This window comes from Ptychodera flava (assembly GCF_041260155.1).
Source record: "Ptychodera flava strain L36383 chromosome 23 unlocalized genomic scaffold, AS_Pfla_20210202 Scaffold_23__1_contigs__length_28996876_pilon, whole genome shotgun sequence".
In the NCBI taxonomy this organism is placed as follows: Eukaryota; Metazoa; Hemichordata; class Enteropneusta; family Ptychoderidae; genus Ptychodera; species Ptychodera flava.
In genome coordinates, this window is record NW_027248277.1 from 17,841,987 (window position 1) to 17,863,836 (window position 21,850).

The 21,850-nt window shown below is 38.6% G+C and overlaps 2 protein-coding genes across 2 annotated transcripts; one reads left to right on the forward strand and one right to left on the reverse strand.

Annotated features, from left to right (window-relative positions):
- Positions 1-242: 242 nt before the first annotated feature.
- On the reverse strand, positions 243-21,743 carry LOC139123537 (guanosine-3',5'-bis(diphosphate) 3'-pyrophosphohydrolase MESH1-like). The gene is made up of 3 exons (XM_070689707.1): positions 21,609-21,743; positions 13,210-13,265; positions 243-741 (listed from the first exon to the last, which is right to left on the reverse strand). The coding sequence occupies exons 1-3, from the start codon at positions 21,727-21,729 to the stop codon at positions 337-339; spliced, it is 582 nt and encodes a 193-aa protein (XP_070545808.1). The 5' UTR covers positions 21,730-21,743; the 3' UTR covers positions 243-336.
- Positions 14,537-19,358, forward strand: LOC139123536 (tripartite motif-containing protein 2-like). Its single transcript, XM_070689706.1, has 2 exons — positions 14,537-18,181; positions 18,257-19,358. Exon 1 carries the CDS (start codon positions 15,218-15,220, stop codon positions 16,784-16,786), a length of 1,569 nt encoding a protein of 522 aa, XP_070545807.1. The 5' UTR covers positions 14,537-15,217; the 3' UTR covers positions 16,787-18,181; positions 18,257-19,358.
- Positions 21,744-21,850: the final 107 nt, after the last annotated feature.

Here is a 21,850-nt window from a genome sequence, read left to right on the forward strand (position 1 = left end):
CTTTTCAGAAGTAAACCCTGGGAGCAAAGTTATTACAAACGAAAAACAAAAATACTGAATAAAATGTGACAAATTAAAGTTATAAGAAGTTTACAGGAATATGGCCTTCTATTTCATGCCACACGTCTCACAACGATGTATTTTATTGCTGGTCAAACTAAACTGTAAGATGTAATATTAACTTGTAAAGCTGAAGCACTGAGTAGGGGAATAAACGAGACTATAATATTTTACAAACAATCTGCATAAATACTTATTGTCACCTTTACCAATTTTACAATTCAAAGGGCAACCTTGCCATTCGGAAAAGTTCAGATGATACAAATTTTGAAAAGATTAAATACAATGTATTTCATCGCTACGGCTGTGATTCTGCCAGTACACCTTTTGCAGTGAAATTTCGTCCAAGGCTTCTTCCATCACTTTATTAACACCCCTGAGTCCCTTGATGACTTTGGCTGCCCAAAGAAAATAGTCCTGTATTCGTTCAGGTGTCCATCCTTCAGGAGCGATTTCTTTCAAGTCTCGTAAATTGTACAATTTGTCAGCTAATTTGACTAATTTAGCTTCGTGACTTATGTGTGGTGCATGTTCAATTTGTAGTCGTTTGCGCTCCATCTTTGGGAGGGACTTGTCATCTGTGACCTCTGCCACAATTTGTCTTACATCTTTACCGAAATGTTCTTCAATTTCTTCAAATGTTGTGTCGGTGTCTTCTACAGTGTCGTGCAGCAACGCTGCCTAAGGAAGGACAAGAAACAAACAGAGAAGACAGAGAGAAGTTTAACTTACAGCGACAAAAAGTGTTTAGTGAGGGAGACAACTAGAGGGGTGTCCCCCTCTTGTATGGAAACTTTGCAAGTTTTTAATCAATTTTGATAGCCTTCGGTTCAATCATTGACCCTAAAAACGTTTTTAGGGTCTAAGGTTCAATCTGAGAAAAAGTATAGATAAATAAGTTCTGTTTTCTTGTTTTTTTTCAAACAAACTTTTGTTTTTGGTAATTGAATTATGACATGATAAACTGTATTGCTGAATTTTAATAAAAAGTTACATTAGCATAGAAATTTTTCATTCAAACCACTGTCTCCACTAAAACATTTAGACATAACAGCATAGAGGTATTAAACTCTGATCACAGGGAAGTTAGTAATGTGGTTGTTGTTTTTGTTATATGCTGATAAAATTGAAGAACACTCATTAATTTGTTGTTGCTGTTGTGTGTTCATACTGATAATGTTGGGAATTTATGAAACTGAAGATAAGCGTGACAAACCAATGTTTACATTTTGCCTATACACCAGATACATGGAGAGATTTCAACATACAATCATTAACTCAGAAATCCTACAGGGAAAAGTAAACATTGTTTTCTTCCAGAACAGCTGATGCATCCACATCTGGAAAACTTACAAACTTAACCAATTGCACAAGGATGACGACACAAGAGATAAAGTTGTGAAATTTAACAGTGGTGAATTTGACTATTCATTTCAAATCTTACCTAACTTGACATCTTCAACTAATATACACTTGCATGGTTAATTGCGTGCAAAAAGACATCAGGGGTGGACAATTTGGCATGGGGGGGGGGTCTGGAAGATTGATGACGTACATTATCTTTTTTACCTGATCCATTGCACATTTTTTCCAACCCTCCCACCTTTTTATTTTGTCAAACCTTCTCTTGCTGATTTTTTATTGACATTTGTTTGGAATATTTTTCAAAATCTGCCAGGAACCCCCCACCCAGGATATCAAATGGTCCACCCCTTTGTATTGACCATGTTTGCATAAGAGATACAATGACCAGATGGAAGGAAGTGTGACAACTATTTATAACCTGACACTCTTAAATATGGAAAAAATTTCGGAATATATTTGTTGGAAACCAAACCTGCTAAAATCACCTCAGCTATGTTTTCTAATGATTTTTTACCGCATTTCAACACAAATACAGTTTACCATATCAAACGCTTGCCAAATCACCACATTATGTACTCTTAATTCCAGTAGATAAAAAATTACCAAAAATAAAAGAGTCTTTTCACAATATTTATTAATTTTGTTCATATCAACACAATCTGAATATGTTATGGTACCACTACTCAAAGTAACCTTCATGCCAAATTTCAAACTAGCATTGGAAGTGGTTGCTGTGAAGATATTTGTTACCAAAAACAACAAAGACAAAAAAGTATTACAATTGTTCATCTCATTCAGGGCATGAGATTTAAAAAGCGCTGGTGAGCTGAAAATCACTCTCCTAAAATTATCTGCGGGAGTGTTACGAGAGTGATAAAACTACTCCCCTGAAATGCATAGGGAGAGTGAAGCAAATAAAAAGAATTATGAAATCGTTAATTGTGTCTTGTGCATTCTAATTGAGAATATCTATTTTTACTTTTTTTCTTATTTTTTGTTTTTGTTATATCTGTTTGTTATAGGAACTTAATGTAAGTATTATTATAGTAAGAACCAGTATCGGCAATACAGTCTGATCAGGACAAGTCACAAAATACAGACAACTTGCTGTGCTATGATGTACCGGTAACACTATCGATATAGCACTCTGTAATTAACATTATTTATAACCACCTCTTAGCTAATTACAATCTACGATGATCATTTTCTGTTGACAAAATAATTTTTTCTTTTCATCGCTTCAGAAGTTTTACATACTTCACAATTTTCTCTTGTTGCACTCCTCTCAGAACGTCTACTTTTGAAGTTCGATATCGCGATGCTCTTTTGTTTGCAAGGCTGGTTTTCGCCCGAGTGCTCATGGGTTGAATGAGATTAACAATGGCCGCGCGGATACGAACGCTTCCCTCGCATAGAGAGAGAAAAACTAGGCTTTGGCTAAGTTTATAAGCGCGGCTGAGCACATCGTGTACCTAGGCGAGGTGGGTGTGCTCGAAAACGAAGATCAGTGCAAGTTTTGGATTCAAAATCGGCTGTTTTCGGCGGAGAAAACTGAGCGCCGTATTTCCGAGGAGGTTTTCATAGTACGCATAATATTTGCTGCAGTACAGTAGCTCGAGGTTTTGCCTGGGTATTTGGGTCGGACGGCAAAACCAGAGCTACAGATCCAACCATCCAGAGAGAGTGCAGGTGCCGAACGTCTGGACGTTCGGCGCGCCTTGCAAAGTTATTCGGCGAATCCGGCGTTCTTCTCCTTACCGGTTTACCTTCTAATACTATTTTGCACCTACCCGCTCAAGGATGTCTCGCTATTTATCCAAAGTACTGCCGTTCGGCAGGTTTTTGTGTGCCGATCGCGGGTTACTCACTGAATGGGACGCCATGTTTGAAAGGGATGACGTCACAGTCTCGCACATTCACGTTCCTATCTATTAGCATAACAATGCACACATTTACGTTGTACGTGTACGCTGACAGCGCTGAGCTGGTTCTTTCAGTTTTCATAACTACTGACCGGCCGAACTCCGAAATGAAGATCCACGTTCCTATCCTATTAGCATTATTGTAGCGATATCAACAAAACGCCATCGGATATTTGCTGCGCTATGTAAAAAAGTTACGCCAGATTGACTTCATGTTCGGGAATTAAAAATCTTTGTACGTGTATAATTAAAACGAAGCTAAACAAATAAAATAAAAATTAAACAAAACTCAAGTAAAAATTAAACGAAATAAATACCGGACGGCTCGGTAGTGCATCTCTTACATAGTTGCTTTTATGTACATAATAGAAAGGAAATAAATGTAACTTCATTGTACTAAATATAGCTGCACACGCGATATCGCACACTGCTGCCTGAAATTATAACATTTTTATTGATGCATGCTCGCCTGGTCGCTGTTGCAGTTTTTGCGGAAAATGCGGACAAGCATTTAATTTTGTGCAATGGAAAGTTACGCGAGGACTTAATTTTCGGGAAATAAAACTCGCGTATCAATAAAACGAAGTTAGACAAATGAATACACTGAAGCAAAATTCATTAAAAAAAAAACACCGAAAATTAATGTCGGGCCTTCTTTCTCGGTCATATCTCCGACCACTGAGTCAAGGTACGAGATTTTGTCGATAGAATGTTCAAATGTGAATTTGAAGTAAGGTACATGGCCCTTTCCAGCGTAAACCATGGAAATGTCGTGTCTGAAACGTTTCCATCGGAATATTTGACCGGAGTGGAGATTTAACATAATTTTCTCCGTTTCACGGAATCTTATGCCAGCTATTTCTGTTGAGGCTGCTGGTGAGCCCACGTTCCATTCACAGATTTGTTTATACTGTATTGTCCGTTGAATTAAAAAAAAATATAGAAAAAAATACCAGGATTTGATATGCTTGACTGGAACAACAAGTAACTTGGGAACGTTTTGATAATAGAGTGTCCGATCATTCCGTTATTTGTATACAAGAGTATGAACGTATTATTTTCGTTACGGGATCGGGGAAACTGTAAGTTACCTCCTCATAATTTTGTCCCCATATCCATCGTGTACTTAAGTCGCGCTGCGTTGGTTTACACACCGTCCCTCAATGGAGGGACGGTGGTTTACATTAATACATGTGTAGTTTGAATTTTCAGCGGTCTATTATTTTCTTAGAATGTAATCTTTCGTATTCATAATTGCTATGCCTCTTCCTATATTGAAGGTTTTTTTGTTTTTCTTGTTTTTGTTTAATCTTCCATTAGCTTTTACGTGTTCCGTGTCGTTTAATACGTTGTTTAGGTTTTCTTTCATTCTTCGTTTGAGAAACTTCAGTTTTTTTCCTCTGTTGAAATTTTCTGTTTGTGTTGGTCTTTACGTCGTCTTGTGTGCGGTGATGGACAATGGTTTATTCAACGGTAGTTCGCTTTTAATATGACGTGGTGGCCTTGGAAAAAGGCCGTCGGGTTTTGGTTTTATTCAGTTCAATTCAACTCAGTACAGCTTTATTCATCCTAAACATGGGCAATAAAAAAGTGCGAATAAAACACAATACATCAAAATATTAAATATACAAAAAGTACATAGATACAGAGCGGTGACAAAAACATACACATGAAACAGTTTACAAATCATTTAAAAGCCGCAAAGTAATGGAGGAAATGAATAAAAACTTGCGCCGGTTTAACCTGCAAGCAGGTTCCGAGTGTAAAACGCCGACCGGAGGGTCGCTCCGAACAGAATATGATGAATATGACAGAATATTATTACTACAGTTAACAATTGATCGGGCTTTTCCTAAGTACTAGCTGATCATAAAGTGACAGACTTCTCTTGATATTCTAATTTTAAGGTAAGTGATAAAATTCTGTGAAGTTAATATGTCTTTGATTGTCAGATGAAGCCACCTGTCCAGAAGAGCGAGAATGAAACAACGCTTTCACTGTAATGGATAAGATTTATCTATCAAACATGAAGGAAAGCAGTTTCCTTAAAAATAAATCGCTGTCGCCCTTCCTTCAAGATAGCATCAGTGTTTAAATCCCATTTAAATTTTTTAGAAAGTATTCAACCAAAGGGTGGTACACTTAGAGACAATTTCGATTTCTTTATCGCACACAAAGGTTGTCGGAGGGTTCGTTCTTGCCTCCTCGGACATCGATAAAATCACACACAACACCACTTAGGAAACAACAGATGACTTTATTTTTTTGCCTTTGAAAAGTAGCTTACCTTGTTCTTGGCAGCTTCCCTCATTTTGTGAAAACCTTGTTTGCTTTTCGTTTTCCGTCTGCTTTTGCTGTTTCGTCGATGCTGTCGTTTGTATTGTGGCTTTAATAGCGTGATCAAATAATCATTTACAATCACTTTCATGAAAAACATGCACGTACGTATTTACACATTATAACATTTCTCTGTATTTTGTTCATAAAAAAATTATCATATAATATCAATCGTCTTCATTTCGGAGTTCGGCCGGTCAGTAGTTATGAAAACTGAAAGAACCAGCGCAGCGCTGCAGCGTACACGTACAACGTAAATGTGTGCATTGTTATGCTAATAGGATAGGAACGTGGATGTGCGAGACTGTGACGTCATCCCTTTCAAACATGGCGTCCCATTCAGTGAGTAACCCGCGATCGGCACACAAAAACCTGCCGAACGGCAGTACTTTGGATAAATAGCGAGACATCTTGAGCGGGTAGGTGCAAAATAGTATTAGAAGGTAAACCGGTAAGGAGAAGAACGCCGGATTCGCCGAATAACTTTGCAAGGCGCGCCGAACGTCCAGACGTTCGGCACCTGCACTCTCTCTGGATGGTTGGATCTGTAGCTCTGGTTTTGCCGTCCGACCCAAATACCCAGGCAAAACCTCGAGCTACTGTACTGCAGCAAGCATAATATGAGAGCGGCGATCGTGCATCAACGTCTTCAAATATTTCTCCAAACTGCATATTCAATTCTTGTCGAAATCTCTGTGCTCCTAATTCATCGAGAATACGGTTCTTCCTAATTATGAAGTCAGCTAAACGCTTTTCAAGAAAATAAGTACGAACAAATGAGGGAGGATCGCAAAATTCGTGTTGAATGAATTGCCTGTATTGATCTATGGGAGCCGCCCGCTCCGGACAGATGCCAGCTTACGTTCAATATAGTCCTGGTTGCGTACTCTGTACAGACATCGGATACAAAAGCAACACAATTTGATGAGTTTTACTAGCCACGGCCACGGCTAATCCCCTGTAGGGACCGTGTATAGCAAAGCTTAGAAATAGAAGACACGGTATTGGCACACGTACGCATGGCCTTTGTTTCTCTTGTCATATGTTCGCTACAATTTAATTAATTTTTACAAAAAAGAAGCTGAAAGTCTGCAGGCTGTAGCCTGTCATTCCGATGATGAACACTTGCTCAGACGCCAGTTTTTTGTAGTGCATTCATTCTGTGAACATGTCGCAGTCCCGTCCAAGTTGCCACGCGAGCGGAAAATCGTTCGCGTGGATTTTGATTTGCGCGAGCGCTAGGCGAGCGGAGCGATCGCTCGCCTCAAATCTCATGCCCTGCTCATTCTGACATGGTAATATATGTATGAGAATATTGTAGGGATTTACAAACCAAATTTCAAATCAATACAGTGGACTATTTCTGTAATTTTTTCTGTCAAAAATTTGGAAAAAAAACCTCACAAACTAAAAACTTGAAGAGGTTTCTCTGAAACTTAAACAAGCAACCTAACAGCGAATAGAGCTCCTTTGTGTAATATGACAGAACCCCATGGCGAGAGAGTGCAAGCGCGCCGTACCAGCGGTATTTGCACGAGTGTTTGCGGGGGATCCGGCGGTCGTGCTTTCACGAGCGCAGCGAGTGAAAGGACAGCTGGATTCAACGCAAACACGAGTGCAAATACCCCAGGTACGGCAAGCTTGCTCGCTCGCCATGGGGTTCTGTTATTATTACATATGTTTCCCCCTGTTTATTTTATCGAGAAAACAAAGGAACAAAAACACAAGCGAACACATTTAAATAGTTTACGCGACACACATTGAAAGACAAGGATCGCACGCTGTTCTATTCATTTCCATGCAGGTATGGAATAATGTTTTTGGTATTTGCACTGCAGTGCAAATACCGGTAGTACGCGCGCGCTTCGATGCAAGTAAACTGTGGTACATATGTAATAATGTAGAGAATAACTTTTTGTGACAAGTGCTGATGAAGGAGGATATCTTTGATCGCCTGCTTAAGGTTGATCAGACCAAAATTGCAAAAACGGCTGCATAAATTTAAATTAAAGATTTTGTCATAATTGGAACATTCTGAACATTCTGGAAAATTCTGATTATGGAAAATTCTGATTATCTGTAGGAACATGATATCAGACAAGTACTTTTTGAAAAACAAATCTTTTGACCAAAAATGGCAAAAATTGCCCCAAAAATACAAAATCACAGATTTCATCCTAATTCCAATATATCACATTAAGATAAACCCAAGGAACCTGTACACCAAATATGAAAGCTATCAAACGAGAGTTTTAGTGCAACACACGTTTGATCATAATTGACAAAAATTGCCCCAAAATACAAAATTGCAGATTTCATCCGAATTTGAATACATACAACATTCTGATCAACTTAGGAACCTGTATACCACGTATCAAAGCTTTCAGATGAGTACTTATTGGAGAAAAAAAAATTTGATCAAAAATTGGAAAATTGCTCTTAAGGATGTACGAGCGGTACGCGCGCGTGGAATTTGTCACTTCCCATAGGATTACATTGAAATTTGCTGGAAAATCAATTTCTACTAAAGTCATTTTCATGAAAATTTGCACAAAGCTCAGTCTAGAGAAATAAATAATACTGATCAAATAAAATTATATGGTCACCGCGCTAAATTTTGAGATAAACAGCATTGAATTATTTCGTCCATAGAAAATGCATTGGTGAAAAAATGCTGACTCAGCATTTTTTCTCACAAATAATGATTTATCTCACAAACGAGCGCGGTGACCCCTATATTTTATCACACATTTTGATAATACTTACAAAGGAGAATCCAAAAATTGACAATTTAGAGAAATGACATTACTTTTAATTTTACCGATCGTACATCCTTAAGGTGAAGTACTACGAATTACGTCAAAATTAAGTTGTGGTGTCATTTTCTTGAAACTTTGCACAAATATTCTTGGAAGTTGTGCAAGTGCAAAAATGAAATAAAAAATGGGGGTCACCACGCTCGTTTCCATGGAAACGGACGTTAAAATGGCGTCGTTAGAAATAAATAAAAATGATATAATTCACTTAAACTAAAGAAAGCAATTATAAAACGCTTAGCAAATGAGTTAATTTTAATGAATACCAAGACTTAAGATCCATATCTATCGAATGTATAGTTTTCATGATGTTTGTAAAGAAATTTTAACATAAGTATCGATTACAAAATGACGATATTCGAAATTATATCACTACATAATTTTCGAACTTTCTTCCTGTCGCTTTGAATGGTGTCATTTTGACCAAACTTGGCGAATAAACTCCTGACATAATACCATTTAGTTTACACTTTTAATAAAAGGGTGTCACCACGCTACTTTTTACAATATCTCCAGGTGAATGGGTAATTTGCGCCATGTAAATGGGGAGAAAAATGTTACTTTTTCGCTCATATTGAATAAAAACCAGCTTCCTAGGGGGTCAAAATATGACAAGGTTATAGGTCACATGTATTTCTAGGACACTGGGTCAAAAAATTAGGTAAAAGTGCAATTTCAGCAATGACAGGTGATGTTAAATACATGCGCTACAAATAACCCATTTGAGGCAGCTGGAGTTAAATCTGCGCAGAAACGTTCTAAAGCGTGTGCGCGTCCGAATTCGTCGCCCTTTACCTTAAATTATAAATATCAAATTTCAATACAGATATACAAACTTGACTGAGATCATCCCGATGAACATGGATAACAACTTTAAAAGCAATCCGACAAGTTGTTTTAGAGTACGAGATGTTTGACCAAAAAATTGAAAAAATTACCCCAAAAATACAAACATTCGAATTTCACCCAAATCTGTAGACATCTTGTGTAGAATACCTAAAGGAACCTGCATACCAAGTTTCAACCCAATCTGACCAACACTTACAAAGTTTTAGCAATTTGCAGGATTTTCCTTTTTTCCTCATTTGACACTGACATGTTCATTTCAACAATATCATATCTCCACCCCTGGGTGCACCTGTACACCAAATACTAAGATGGTAGGTGCTGCAATTTAGGAGTTTTTGCGGTGGATTAAATACTTACCTACATCATACATACAGACATACACACATACATACAGACAGGCAGTTTTTCCAACCTTTAAGAATAGCTTCCATTGGCACATATTGGCACTAACAACTACCAGAGCACTAAGTTCCCTGTGATATTGTGACAAAAACCAACAGCAAATGATATTGTCCCTCGCAAAATGTGGGCATACTTTCAGCCAATGATATCATCCCTTGCAAAATGTGGGCATACTTCCAACCAATGATATCATCGCTTGCAAAATGTGGGCATACTTTCAGCAGGGTTTTACATGACGCGCATTTCTGCGTCCTTTACGCATAAAACCGGACCCAGGACCCCTCAAAAACTAACTACGCGTCCCTTCGGACGCAGAAATATCTGTTGCTGGTGTATATCTCGCGAAGCTGCTGAACACGTGAAACACATCCCAGTAAACCTTACCGACCCCATACTTTAATAGAATGCTCCGTAGTGCATTGGCCTCCACTGTTTCATAACCAATGGTAACCGCGGAAACAAATTCTATTGCTGTAAAAAGTACTTTCAAAATGTAAACTGATTCTTAATTGGTCGATTTCTTGTTTGCGGCGATCAATACATATACCCAAAACAAGCCGATCTGCAAAGTTTTTCGACGGCCGCAGCAACCAGCACGATGTAGGTTCGGTCGAGGCCGAAACGGCAGCTACGCCATGCGATACTGATACATCAGGTCCCCCGCCCAAGTCAGCAAAATTACGAACATTCAACAGAAGTTGGCTCGATAGATTTAAATGGCTTCGATATTCTGAAGAGCGAAACGTCATGGAATGCGATGTATGTTTGAAATCAATGTTACATGCCCGTTCACGGAAGGTTGTTCTAATTTTCAACATTCAACTCTCACTCGTCATCAGGACTCGAAAAGTCATCTCACAAGTGCTAAAATCCTAAGCTTGAGGTCACAATTTACTACTGCTCGCAAATCTGCAGAGGACCGGCAGGTACCTAGGTGCAGGGTATGAGTAACGAACTCGAGGCGTACGCTGCACAATTACGTACTGTTTACCTGATTGCTAAACGTGACCTTCCGTGCGATGTATTCACTGACATCATGCATCTACAGAATCTGAACGGCTTAGACATTGAATATTACAAACGTCCTCAGATAGTTATGGAGTTTGAAGAGTGTATTCAACGTGTGATCGAGAAGTCCCTGATTGATAGCATACATGCAACTTGCAAGTGATTTCATCGGTATAATGTTGGATGAGACTTGTGACATAACCGTTCATAAGAAACTTGCCATATATGTTCGATATATTCAGAATGGCGAGGCGAATGTTTCTTTCCTCGGTAACCAGCAAATTGCCACTGCTGTAGGGATCGAAAACGCCTTGATTGAATTTTTGACTAGGAAAGAAATCTGTGACGCGGCCGTAGACAAAATATATGGACTGGGAACAGACGGGGCGGCCGTAATGACGGTCGTTTGAACGGGTTGGGTGCAAAATTAAAAGCCAGAAATCCCAACCTTGTTCAAGTGCATTGTGTTGCACATCGATTGAATCTTGCTGCTTCTCAAGCAGGCAGAGAATGAGATATTGAATATTGCAAAGAATATCATAATATAATCCATTCATTGTATAAATACTTTAATGACTCTAGTGTGAGATATGACAAACTTAGAAAAATTCAAACTCTGTTGAATGGGAAGGCAAATCAAATAACTGAGCCTACATCTGTTCGCTGGTTGTCGGTTGAATCAGCTGTCAAGATGATTTTCATCAGTTTTGAGCCAATTGCCTTGGCACTTGCAAGTGACAAAAAAGGGGGAAAGGCTGATGGGCTGTTGAAATTTGTCTCCAATTCATTGTTTCTGCTATTCACTGCCTTATTGATTGATGTCCTTACTGTGATTGGAATTTTGAGCCTTACATTTCAGAAAGATTCTGTCAACCTATCCCATATCAAAAAAAGTGTTCAGTCTACTAGGGACACATTGAATACAACGACTAATGATTCACACACTGTCAGAGAAGTCTTTAATGATTTGGGTGATGTTCCTGGCAATGGTCAGAAAAACACATACAAAAACATTCAAATCACTTTCAATCAGCCACTCAGACAGAGCTTCTGTAGTGTACGAGAAAATCATATCAACAAACTACTGCAGAATTTAGATTGCAGATTTCCAGATGATGAGATGAATATTCTGGAATGTTTTGATGTAATTCTAAACCCACACAGATATCCTGAAAATTTGGCCAACCTACCTGACTATGGGGTCAACCAGCTTGATCAACTGTTGAATCATCATAACAATACACCAGGTATTGATGCTGATAGAGCTAGGGCACACTTTCTTGTTTACAAACACTTCACAAGATCTCACACGGACGCACTGAATTTTGATATGTATATCAAGCTGTTGCTAACTGATTTTACAGAGGAGTATCCTGATCTTGCCATTCTTGCTAAATTGCTCTTGTCATACCAGTGTCCTCTGCCCCATGTGAAAGGGGCTTTTCAGTACAAAATGCCATCAAACAGTGGGCACGAAATAGACTCAATCCTCAAGGCTTAATAGACTAATGTTCATCAAACTGGTTGGCCCCATCACAGATGATTTTGACTTCATAAACATGCTAGGTTATTTGCTGAAGGAGCTGCTGGCAGAGTGTGAACTCAACCTACTGGACTTGCTAGGTGAATGCCATTTCAGAGTATGAAATTACCTTCTTGTCAATTTGACAAATTTGAATACTTGTTCAAATTTCACAACTTTGTGAACTTGTCATTAAAGTTATGTGATCATTTCAATTATGAATAGTGTTCTTTGAATTGATCAATGAGGGAACTCAGTATGAACTAGAATTTTCATGTAAGAATATTTTAAGAAATGCGCAACCATTTGCCGTGTGTTATAACACTAATTGAACACAGTGAAGACCATGGCATGGATAAACAATAAAATATTCTTTTGAAATAAATTGGGACCCCCATATTTTGATGTAGGACTCCCATTTTGTAACACCAGGGGTCCCAGGACTCTCAAAAGTAAAAAGTGATGTAAAACCCTGCTTTCAGCCAATGATATCATCCAATGCAAAAATATGGGCATACTTTCAGCCAATGATATTGTCCCTTGCAAAATGTGGGCATACTTTTAGCCAATGATATTATGTATATGAAAGGGCATTACTCTGACATTGCATTTAGCAAAATGTTTGACAACTTAATCAAATATCTGCTGTGTATGTGAATAGCTTGACATTGGTTGACTTATTCTCAATTCCTTAGCAATTCAATAATTTTTTTCATAATCTCAGCTGGTTAAAATGCTGTTAGAACCGTCCAATTTCACCTGGTGCTGGCTTTTTCTACAATAAAGTATGTGACAATAAATCATTGAAAGTTCAGTAAAACACTTTATACAGCCATTGAAAAAGACTTTCCCAAGCGTACGTGTGCTTCGGGAAAATGTTCTCCACATCTAAGGACTTGAAAATAAAGTTTTTAGTGGACAAACATACCTGGAGTATTTTCAAATCGCTGACTCCAGCTTCCTTGGCTAGAATTCTTGCAACACCTGAGAGAAAAATAAAGAAGTTGAGAAGTTAAAATACTCAGTATTTTAAGTAGTATATGGTATGTAGTGTGCATAGCTGTAGTTCTTTGTAAACTGACATTTTGTTTTTTTTCTGACAATAATCTTTATTGCTTCTTGCCCCTTCTTACGAACAATATCACTAGCGAAATTCCTAAAGATATAGTTTGTAACTTTATATGAATAAATTTTAGTTTGGAAGTAACATCGTGAAAATAAAGATTTATAATGAAAGATGTAGTAGACTAGCATTTCAGAGATTAATTAATGATATAATGATATAATGATTTATTTACCCTTTTTTTACAAATCAATGTAAATATACATAACTGTTTTTCAATATAATTCATATATAAGTTACAGGGTAAATAGGAAATGGGAAAATAGCATTGTTCATTGACGGAAAGGGAAATTATCAAATCTGAGTAAAAATAAATTTGCACACTGGTATCATTTAGTTTTTTGCAGGGTTTTACTTTGAGGAAAACTGTTCCCAGTCGGTGTTACCTTAAAGGCCTGCGTTGGCACCAGATTGTCTCATCAGAAAATTTACTAATCAGATTACAATTTCAATGGAAAACAAAAGGCTATCACACCTCCTTAATCCTCTTAGATTAAAACAAAGGTGATACCAGGGATCGCCAAAAGTGCCTTTAAAGATATAAAATTTCATAAATCTCCATGTCACTTTAAGAATGTGTTGATGTTTCTTCTCATACTGTAAACTTGTTATAGTCTATATATCAACTGATAAGACAAAAAAGAAATTACAGAAGAAACATTAAGAGCCATGCAGAATAAAAAAATGAAACTAACGAAAATAAAAACTGAAACAAAACAAAACAAAACTGAAATGTAGAAAAGGAAACATTTGAAATAAAATCAGGTTTTCTGATAAAATTCTGAATTAAATGTATTAAATTTTCCAGTGTCAAAGTACCTTCTTGAGTCCCTAAGTAACTCTGTCAGGTATACTGCCCCCTAGAGTTCTGTGTAAAGATTCAACTAAGGTTCTATACAAAAGCCCCGGGCAATGTACCTTCCACACAATCTTGCTAAAATGACCTTTGACCTCAGTCACAAGCACATGCATTCAATGAAATGGATCGCGTGATCAAGAAGTAGGTCATCAAGAACTCCTTATGTCAGTGTATACTGCAGTAATGTGCAACAGTTGAGAACATCAGCCACGTATTGGTCACATGACAATATGAACTATATCTGCAATACTGAGGGGTCCTATCTGCTATCAGCTCAGTACCTGTCTACAGCTTGTTTACTCAGACACACCTATGCACAATGGCTGCTGCATCTGAACGCAAAGTTTTGGAAGAAATTGGTGACGATTTTCTGTGTTGTACCATCTGTCTGGAGCAGTTCAAGTCTCCTAAAATTCTACCATGTCTGCATACATTCTGTGAGCAGTGTTTAGTCACACTGGTTGAGAAGACTGGATCTCTAAACTGTCCAGAATGTCGACAGCAATATCAGCTTCCTGTTGGAGGAGTGCCAGCGATAAAAGGCAACTTCTTTATGAGCAATCTGATTGAGATATTCAAGCAACGACTGGAGTCTATGCAGGGAACTGAGATCAAATGCACAGGTTGTCAAGAGAATACGGCAACTCACAGGTGTGTGGAGTGCAGATACTATCTATGCAACTTCTGTGTTAAGACACATAGAAGCCTACCATTAACACAGACACATCGACTGATGACCATTGGAGAATATCAAACAGCAAAATCAACCAGTCCTGTGACACTACAAGCAGTGGAATATTGCAGTGTTCATCCTAAGAATGAAATTGAATTTTACTGTGAAACCTGTCAGGTACCTGTCTGTACAAACTGCACCATAGTAAACATCGCATACCAGAACATGTACACAGAGACTTGAAAGATGCAGCAGATGAGTATCTTACAGAATTGAAAGCCATGGTTGACAAACTGAAAGTGAAAGAACAGGAAGCTGAAAAGAACAAAACCCTGGCCAAGCAGATACACACTGATCTTACAGAGCAGTGCAGCAGAGAAGAAAGGAAGGTGAGAATGAAAGCAGAAGAAATCATCAAGAAAATAAAGAGAGAAGAGCAGAGACTGATAGATGAACTGAAAAACAATTACAAAATGAAAATTAAAAGAGCAGCTGCTGATATTGATGAGATGGAATTAAAACATGGTAACATTAAGAGTGCAGGCAATTACATAGAGACACTGATGCATCATGGGAATGCTGCTCAACTTCTCTCAACAAAGGGTGATGTTAGCACTCGTATCAAGCAACTGATTACCATGGAAACTATAGCAAAGTCTGAACATGAGGACTTAATATTCACACCAAATGATGAATTCTGTGAGCATGGAATTCTGGGAATTCTGAAATCTGATGTGTGTATATCAAAGTGTACAACTGAAAACATTCCAAAACAACTCCCAAAAGGTGACTCTGCAGACCTACTGATCACAACCAGAGATTCCACAGGAAAACAAGTCATCCCAAAACAACAAGTGAAAGCCAAGGTAAGAAAACCTGATGCATCATGGGAAGACATCCATGTAGCTGATAACAGAGATGGTACACACAGAGTTACAGTGGCTGGACAATTGGATGGAAAATATCAAGTTACCACGACAATAGGAGATCAACCAATACCAGGTTGTCCTGTCACCATACCTGTCTTCAAAGGATTGGTGAAGACCATTGGCAGTCAAGGAAGCGCTGAGGGACAGTACAACGAACCATGGAGTGTGGCCATAAACAAAGACAGAGACATTGTCACTGCAGATGCAGACAATAATAGGTTGCAGATAACCACCAGAGAGGGAACATTTAAGAAAATGTTGAAATTCACACAGTTTAAGAAGCCTTTCACAACACGTGATATAGCTATATCAAGTGATAATACACACTATAGTTTAGATCACAACAATAAGCAAGTAGTTGTCAGTGATGAGAATGGACATGTCATCAGATTCTTTGGACAAAATGAGTTGAAAAATCCAAGGAGTATTGGGATTAGTCCTGTAGATGGCAATGTCTATGTGGCAGAGTATGATGGGTATTGTGTCAGGGTTTATACACAACATGGTAAATACCTTAGATCATTTGGGTCACATGGTGAAGGTCAAGGGCAATTCAATTTTCCCTTTGGTGTAGTCATAGCAACTACTGGAATGGTATTTGTAGCAGACTACATCAACCAGCGTATCCAGGTATTCAATGCACATGACCAGTATTTGTATTCCTTTGATTGTCAGAGTGGGGATGGTAAGATGAGATACCCAAGGGGAATAGCAATTGAAAATGATAAATATGTCTATGTTACTACTGATGACCCAAGTAGTCTACTGAAGTTTGAGAGTTGTGGTAAGTTTGTGTGTCGTATTGATAGTGATAGTGATGGGTTGGACAACCCCACTGGTATAGCACTGACAGATGATGTACCTTGCAGGGTGATTGTAGCTGATAGGGACAACCACTGCATCAAAGTGTTTGTACAGTGATAACATCACAATAAATTGTACCAGACTGTGTTTTGTTGATTGATATTGGTCAAATCCAAAGACTTGACTTTAACAAGTTATCAGTGATTTTGATGTCAGAGACTTTATTCAAGATCTGTATTTGAAGAACTGCTTTGAGATTATCATTAGTTTTAATATTTTGTAACATGCTATTGTATGTAGAATGTTTATCTTTCTATCCTCTGATAGTGTGTGTGTACCCATAACACAGTACAATAAATTACCCACAATGCTGTTTGATTTTTAGCAACGACATTAGTTTTCTTATAACTTTTTCAGTGGTGCATAAAAGCAATAATGTGAGGTATCAAGATAATTGATTTATTATATTTATTAAAAGTACGTTGAAATATTGTAGTATAAATTTCAAAGAAACCGTCAATTAACCATAAAAGTGATATTCTGCAGGTCACAGTTTTGGGAAGCAAGTTATGACCAACTGAAGGGGCCATTCTCTGAAAAAAGTTAGCATGTAAATTTCTGTTGTCTTTTCTATTTGGAAAAAATCAATATCCTTTTGTTTCATAAAACAGGTGCAACTAGTCTGTCTCCCTACTTTCCATCAATTTATTCTGTATGGCTGAGGACACAATCAGCGGAATATGTACAAAAACTCCATTCTCAATCATGCATAATTTTCTTAATTCTTTAAAATGGGAATTGAGAAGAAGTCCTTAAAAGTATGTTTTCAGAATTTTTACAACCAGTCCAGAAATTTGTCTACACATTGGAGACATGGTAGACTTCACAGAGGAATCTATGTTGGTACAAATCATGATGCATTATGGGAAATCTCTAGTACTGTGCATAATCTTTCATGTTGATGACAATATTCAAGATAAAAAACCAATTTGAACTGCCGTTTTATGTGCTTGTTGTATGCGCTGGCATTATTATGATATTCTTTTATTGAATCAGAAAATACGGCCTTTTCTTGTTATGAATGATAAAAGTCACTGGTAAAATTTATCCAATTGTTTCTCAACCATTCCATAAATAACAGCATAAAATTGTGCAAATTAACAATCATTGGACATGAAATTTTAGTCTGAAAGTTTACTTACATGCTTTCTTCAAAGAGCAAGTAACAATATGTTTTGATGATTTTTTCATTATCTTTATTTCTGTATGTCCATTACAAGTTCTTATTCTACTCCCTAAGAATGTTGAAACACCCACAAACCAGAATTCACTTGTAAACAATAACAATGCTGTTTATACATGTACTGGTTACAGGCTAAGTTAAGAAGATAAATATTGGCTTTGGGGAGTAGAACAAGAAATTATGGTTGATATTATGAACAAAATTGTGGAAAATCATCAACAGTTAGTGTTACAGCACAGTGGTGAACACCTTCCTTTTCCTGTACATAGGTCCAACCTCACCATTGAAAACAATGGGGTTAAACCACAGCACAGTGGTGAACACCTTCATTTCCCTGTACATAGGTCCAACCTCACCATTGAAAACAATGGTGTTAAACCACAGCACAGTGGTGAACACCTTCATTTCCCTGTACATAGGTCCAACCTCATTATTGAAAACAATGAATTGAATAGAATTATCAACACTAACCATAAAAGACCCACTACAAAGTCAATGTTGACAGGCTATATGGTTGTTAAACTAACTGTGGGACTTAGACCAAGAGGGTGAAAGTGATACATGCAAAAATCCTTGAAGAATTGTCAAGGGTAACCAAAATATCTTTCTCTTTTTCCTGATTTGATGCCTCAGTCTGTGTTAGTGGAGTATGAAGTACAGCTAACATACAATTTATCCCCAAATATTTCATGGTTCTGACTTACTGATGTACAAGTTATGGCTCTTGTAGGACAGATCAACTGATTTTAAAAACAAATTTAACACAGTGTTTTGCATTCATCACCAGCAGCCTAGGGGTCATTAAGGTTAGCATTTAGTGTACAGGAGATTCCCCATCAGAGTAAACATTTATGTTGATATCCAAGGATGTGTGAGTTTGCAAATCAAAACACACGTGGTTGTGAAACAGGTGATACAGAGAGAAAAAAACAAATATCTGAATGTTATTTCATGTTGATATCCATCTTTGTAACTGAACTGATCCAAACTGATCAGCACTTGTATCAATAGGGTAACTTGAATTAGTCCCTAACTTAGATATAAACGATGTTAAACTATTGAAGTAACAAGGACGGTTAGCCCTCATCACTACAAGCTATTTTCACTACCACAGGTGGTTGTAGTCATTCGATGGCTGGGCCAATTATTAACAGCTACCCTTGTATGTCTGTGATAGCAGTGGGTTCTATCACTGCTGCCTTGATGAACCCAGCAGTGATGGTGGATGCATGAATCAGTTTCATCCTTGGGGTAAGCTCTGCATGTATGTTAGCTGTGAATATACTGGCGGTGCTGTTGGGTATCGATCACACTGGGGTCAGGGGTCAGTGCCACAGTATCACTGTGAGCCACAGCATCTAGGTCTTTTTTCAGTCATTTATTGTTGTCGATTTAGCATGCGAAATATTGTAATGTTATTCCTTGAATAAATCAACCTGTACAGGCCTGCTTTATTATTGACTATAGATTGATTATAGAATACACTACGGAGCAAAAGTTGAAGGCTATAGCACTAGCAGCAACTGTTTACGGCCTACAGAAAAATATGCAAAAATACATGTTGTTACAGCTGAGTTAGCAGGAGTGGGAGATTATAGTCGTAGATACTCAGTGATAAAGCAGGTACAGGTTGATGTATTTTAAGAATAACATATACATTGTTTTGCAAGGTAAATCAACGACAATGGTTGGTGTTGCAATGAACAAATGAGAAAAGCATTTGCAGTGGCTTGCAGCGGTTCTGTAGCAATGACCTCTGACCTGAGCATGTTCGATACACCACAGCATTACTCACGTGTTCACAGCTATAGCATGTAGCTGTGCCTTCAACACACTGACAGCAGACATACCGGTACAAGCATCTTTCTGCTACCTCCATGCGTAGAGCATGGAAGCAGCACAGTGCTTTCTCCATGCATAAAGCTACATGTACCTATATAGCTCTGTGTTGCAGGGTAGCTTTGATATCGCAGCGGTACTTGTGGCGTATATACGCACTTGGGTCAAGGGTCACCACCACACTTCTGCTGCGAGCCGATGCATGGGCTTTTTTGGCAGTTTACTACAACACCGACCGGTGTCGATGATTTAGTTTGCAAAAAAATGAAATATATTAGCCTTTGAATAAATAAACTTGTACTATCTTTATCATTGACTATCTAAGATCATTCTCTACGCCTGCTAACTACCTTGACGATAAGAACACATATTTTCGACCATTTACAGTGAGCCGTTGACGGTTTCTACGGTGTTTGCCGGCTCGTGCGTAAAACGCACTGAATGTGTTGGAGGTCAAAAGTTCAAATTCGAGCAGGAACCATCCACGTCTCACAAAAAAAAAAAAACGGTCGAAAATACATGTTGTCACAGTCGGGGTCGTTAGCAAGAGTAGGAGATGAGTCTCAGTCAGTGATACAGTAGGTATAATTTTATTTATTCCAAGCTTTATCTATTTCATTACTTAGCGTGCTAAATCATCGACACCGGTCGGTATTATGCCAAATGAGCCCATGCGTTGGCTTGCAACGGAACTGTGGCAGTGACCCTTGATCCAAGCGCGTTTGATATTCTTGACCGCGGAGTGACGTCACTTTCACCTCACGCATGCGAGTGAGGTGAAATGGGATTCTGACTATACAGGACAGTGAACAATGCAGAAATTATGTGACAAAGTACAGAACTTAGTGTTTATCATTGACATAATGTTGAAACTTTGAATACTGTTGTAAATGTTGAAAAATCCATACTTCATATTTTGTTCTCACGGCAGTGTGACGCAAAAATGACGTAAAAATCCGCAAGTTCCCGGATGTCCGCGGTCAACAATACACCACAAGTACCGCTGCGATATCACAGCTATGTTGCAGGGCTGTGTGTTACCAGCTATAGGCCTCCCACTGCACCACAGGGAAGCCTATAGTCAGTAACAGCCCTGCAACACAGAGCTAAAATCTACCCTGCAGGTAGCTGTGATATCGCAGCGGTACTTGTGGCGTGTATCGAACGCGATCGGGTCATTGAGGTCATCGCCACAGTGGCGATGACCTCAATGACCCGATCGCGTTCGATACACGCCACAAGTACCGCTGCGATATCACAGCTACCCTGCAGGTAAAGCATGGAGGTACAAGCACAACATCTTGAATCAGCTCCTTGTACATGTCAGGTCTGTGTGCAGGTGTGTAGATCCCAGTGTTATGAGTTATGCAGAAACATCTGTACAGCCGCAGTACAGTAGCTTGAGGTTTCTTTTGAGTTACAGGTTGGACCACAGACCCTGAGAAAAGGGTGGGGGTTAAGGTTTGCTATACCTTTCCCCTCCACCTATCGCCTGGGAAAGTTGTGGTGTACTGAACTGTAGCACAGGTGCCGGGGACACAAACCATACAGACTCAGACTGTATGCACACAGAGCGGTCCGACTAATTACTGCCCGTGACTGCCTTGCAAAGGTTAAAACCAGGAGTATAAAGCCAATACTGAACTGAACAATGTAGTTCAACCATAGACCCTCGAGGATCTTGGATTGAACGGGCACCAAAAACATCTCATTTCAGAACTCTCAGAGACGTTGTTGTACTGGTTACGTACGGTGTACAGATTACAGGTAACGATCACGGTGAATGCCCGTGGGGTAGAGGGCTAACACAGTAACCGCGGTACCGTAGAGGTTCAAAGTAAAAAAAATGCGGCTTACCGATAGGGTGGTTGATATACGGCGTTTTATTGGGGTTCTTCCGTCGTTGGTCCCTGTGTTTGATTGCCGCAAAGTCCATGCATTCAACAAGTGCCTGTAAATCTGACCCTTCGTCAGCCATATTGACACTGGATTGGAGTATGGGGCGCCGAATGTAAATAATTAGTTTACACATTCAAACATCATGCATTACACATCACATCATAGTCTCTGCCTGGACACACACACACACACACCACACA